The sequence below is a fragment of the Etheostoma spectabile genome, chromosome 12 (genome assembly GCF_008692095.1).
Source record: "Etheostoma spectabile isolate EspeVRDwgs_2016 chromosome 12, UIUC_Espe_1.0, whole genome shotgun sequence".
Taxonomy (NCBI): domain Eukaryota; kingdom Metazoa; phylum Chordata; class Actinopteri; order Perciformes; family Percidae; genus Etheostoma; species Etheostoma spectabile.
The window spans coordinates 2,863,947-2,866,739 of record NC_045744.1 but is presented as its reverse complement, the minus strand read 5'-3'; the positions used below and the strand labels follow the sequence as shown (position 1 = coordinate 2,866,739).

The window sequence follows — 2,793 nt, the reverse complement described above, 5'->3', positions numbered from 1 at the left end:
ATAGATAGATAGATAGATAGATAGATAGATAGATGGAGTTAGTCATACCTAGTTCTCCACACAAGATGCTAAGAGGGTTGGTTAACAGGATAATCAAAGGCAGCAGCAGACGCAGGGCAGAGAGGCTAAGGTGGAGCCCCAGGATAGGCCTCCTGGACCGGGCTAGAACTCCACCTGTCCTGGACAGAGGCATGGCACCACCGTGGGTTGATTGGAGATGACGGAGATGAGGGCAGGGCTTCACTCAACAAGGATAGGCACTCTGCAGACAGAAAGAAAAAAAACATGAAGGTCAGCTGACGCGTATGAAAGGCACATTTCCTCCACCTCTGATTCATCTTTCTGCTTTTAGGGCGGCAGCTGAAATGTCAGTGCACCATGAGGGGAGAGAGGGAAAACAGACAATAATTCATACAGATGTAGAGAGAACGTCCTCGCAAAGAAAATTAAAGACAAATTCATGCTAATGCAGGATTAGGTCTTTTGATTTAGCCAGAGCACTTCTGATTTAGGATTAACAGCTCAAGCAGGCCAGCTCTGACTGATCTAATACCAGAACAATAGAGCCACTGCTCAACAACTAAGACAAGAAACAGACCAAAATAGTTTTTTGGCGTACTGCTTCTGTTATAATAAGTCTAATTTTCTAGTGAGCCGTGAAATGAGCCACAATAATATATTTTGAAGAGTTTTTTTCTCTCCGTCACATAGCCTAATAATTTCATTTAACTTTAGTTCTGGCCTAATTCCTTGATAGCGTTCAGTAATGCTGTTCTTATGACACATAAAAGTGCCAGACTGTACCACCGTAATGGAAAACACTTAAACAAAGAGGATTAAAGGGTCGCTACGAATGCAGCAAAATTCAATAACACCAAATGTATCAAAAACTGCTGCATTAATAGATGTTGCGCCTTTTGTTAATCCCTATCCTTGGGTGGGATCTTGCTCACAATTTTGCTCTCTTTCCTCACATAAAACCATAGGCATACACACAAGGTCGCACATATCTGGAAGTCTGAACATAATTCATGCCCGCTTACAGAGATTTAGACAAACTGTGCAGCTCCCTGTCTGGGAGTCAATAACTCCATAAGCTTTCGAGCTCTCCGGACCCCCACCCCACTGCCCCAAGTGTCAGATCGCAGGTAGGGACGCCCAATAAGAAGAGCGCCTTTGATAACCTGTCATATATCACACAAATACATGTCTCCCTTCAAGTATCGGTAGGGGATAACATAAATGCTCTTGGAGAGACATAATATGTATTCACAGGTGACAGGCCACATTGTGATCGGAACATAAATATGCGCAAACACCCGTGAGCGAGCTTTCGCCCTGACATCCCTGATACGCCGCCAGAAATGGAGTAGCAGAGATGGGGCCGACCCTTACACGCCTTTACTAAATGAAAGAGCCATTTCTAGTGAGTTACATATTCAAAGACTCCTTCAACCACTTATTGAGCTAATGACCTGCTCAAACACATTACTGTCTGCCAGCTGCTATACACTAAAAATAGCTAATCTAAAAACATGGCTATCTATCTAACACGGGCTCGCTTTTGCGCCGCTTTTCCCTCGTCTTATCAAGCGCCGTGTAATACATGTTGGATAGAAAAGCTTTCAGCGTCCCCTTTTCAATTGAACAATGTGATAGGAAAAATCAGATCAGGGCTCATTCAAGCACCATTGGCAGCATGTTAAGTAAATTCTCCTCTTACGGAAACTCAATTTGCCACCGTTAATCTAACTAGGAAGACTGCTCTCCGTGGAGCCACATGGCCACTGAAACATTAGGTAGGCATACTCCTTGTATGGTGCATTGTCTGCCTCCTCTGTCCTATGTGTTGGATTTGCTGGTGCCTTTGTGTCTCTCTGTGACCTCAGTCTAACCCAATCTATCATTCTCAGTTCATCCACCCTGTCTTTCACCTGCTGACAAAGCCCTCTCTGCTCTATGTCCCCTAGTCGCTTACCCTCTGCCTAATCCTTAATCTTACCCTCATCTCATTCTTGTATTAAACTCTGTATTCCTGAACTTTCCACTTGTACCATCTCTTTTCATCCCCTTCCCCCCCTCTACTCTCCTCATCACCCCCTTGTTCTTCTTCTCTCGATGCCATCTCCTCCGCGGCACCATTTCCATTTCCTCTTTCTATGCACACTCTAACCCCTGCCTGTATCCAAATCCTCTTCCTCTCCCACAGCTGCCCTGCACTGGCGGCTCCAGCTGTTGTCGGTCCATTGACACAGTTCAAACAAAAAGGCTTAGAGCGTCCTACAGCTGTGAATGTCGAGGGAGCGAGCCAAAGCTGGGCACATCTGCGCTTGTGCTAGTGGCATTTAAGGCTTTTAAACCACACTCTTTCTCATTCAACACGTAGACACAGAACGGCCAGTCACTTCACAAGAAGCAGAATTAAAAGGGCGTAAGCATGAAAACTTCTTATGATTCTACAGCGCACTCATAAACATGACAACCTGGTCTCCCCAATCATCATGGCTCAGAATCCAGTGAGAAGGCACAAGGGTTGGTCTTATTACAGTACCTTTTCAGCGTGACAACACAGATGGTCAGCCAGACAGATGGATTGATGGGGATACATGTGCTATTAATTTGCAGGGAGGCTGATAATGACACCATAGCTCAGGTGGTGAAATGCACACCGGTTATTGTGCTCCATCAGGCTGATGAAATAACACTGTTTACGTGGCATCCAACCTGCCCCTGCTCCACTGGCTGGGTCCCTTGGAAGATGACATGTTTTGTTTTTCTCAACCCCCCCCCCCC

At 45.5% G+C, this 2,793-nt stretch overlaps 1 protein-coding gene across 15 annotated transcripts in view; it reads right to left on the bottom strand.

The window, feature by feature from the left end:
- Positions 1 to 2,793, bottom strand: part of ptprsb (protein tyrosine phosphatase receptor type Sb) — an 81,006-nt gene that overhangs the window by 59,826 nt on the left and 18,387 nt on the right. For all 15 annotated transcript variants that reach the window (XR_004334228.1, XR_004334230.1, XR_004334232.1 and 12 more), the window contains exon 2: positions 49 to 262. Coding sequence is in view for 6 of the 15 variants with exons in the window: in XM_032530447.1 (XP_032386338.1) it covers positions 49 to 193 (145 nt within the window). In the remaining 9 variants the exon portion in view is untranslated. The remainder of the gene's footprint in view (positions 1 to 48; positions 263 to 2,793) is intronic.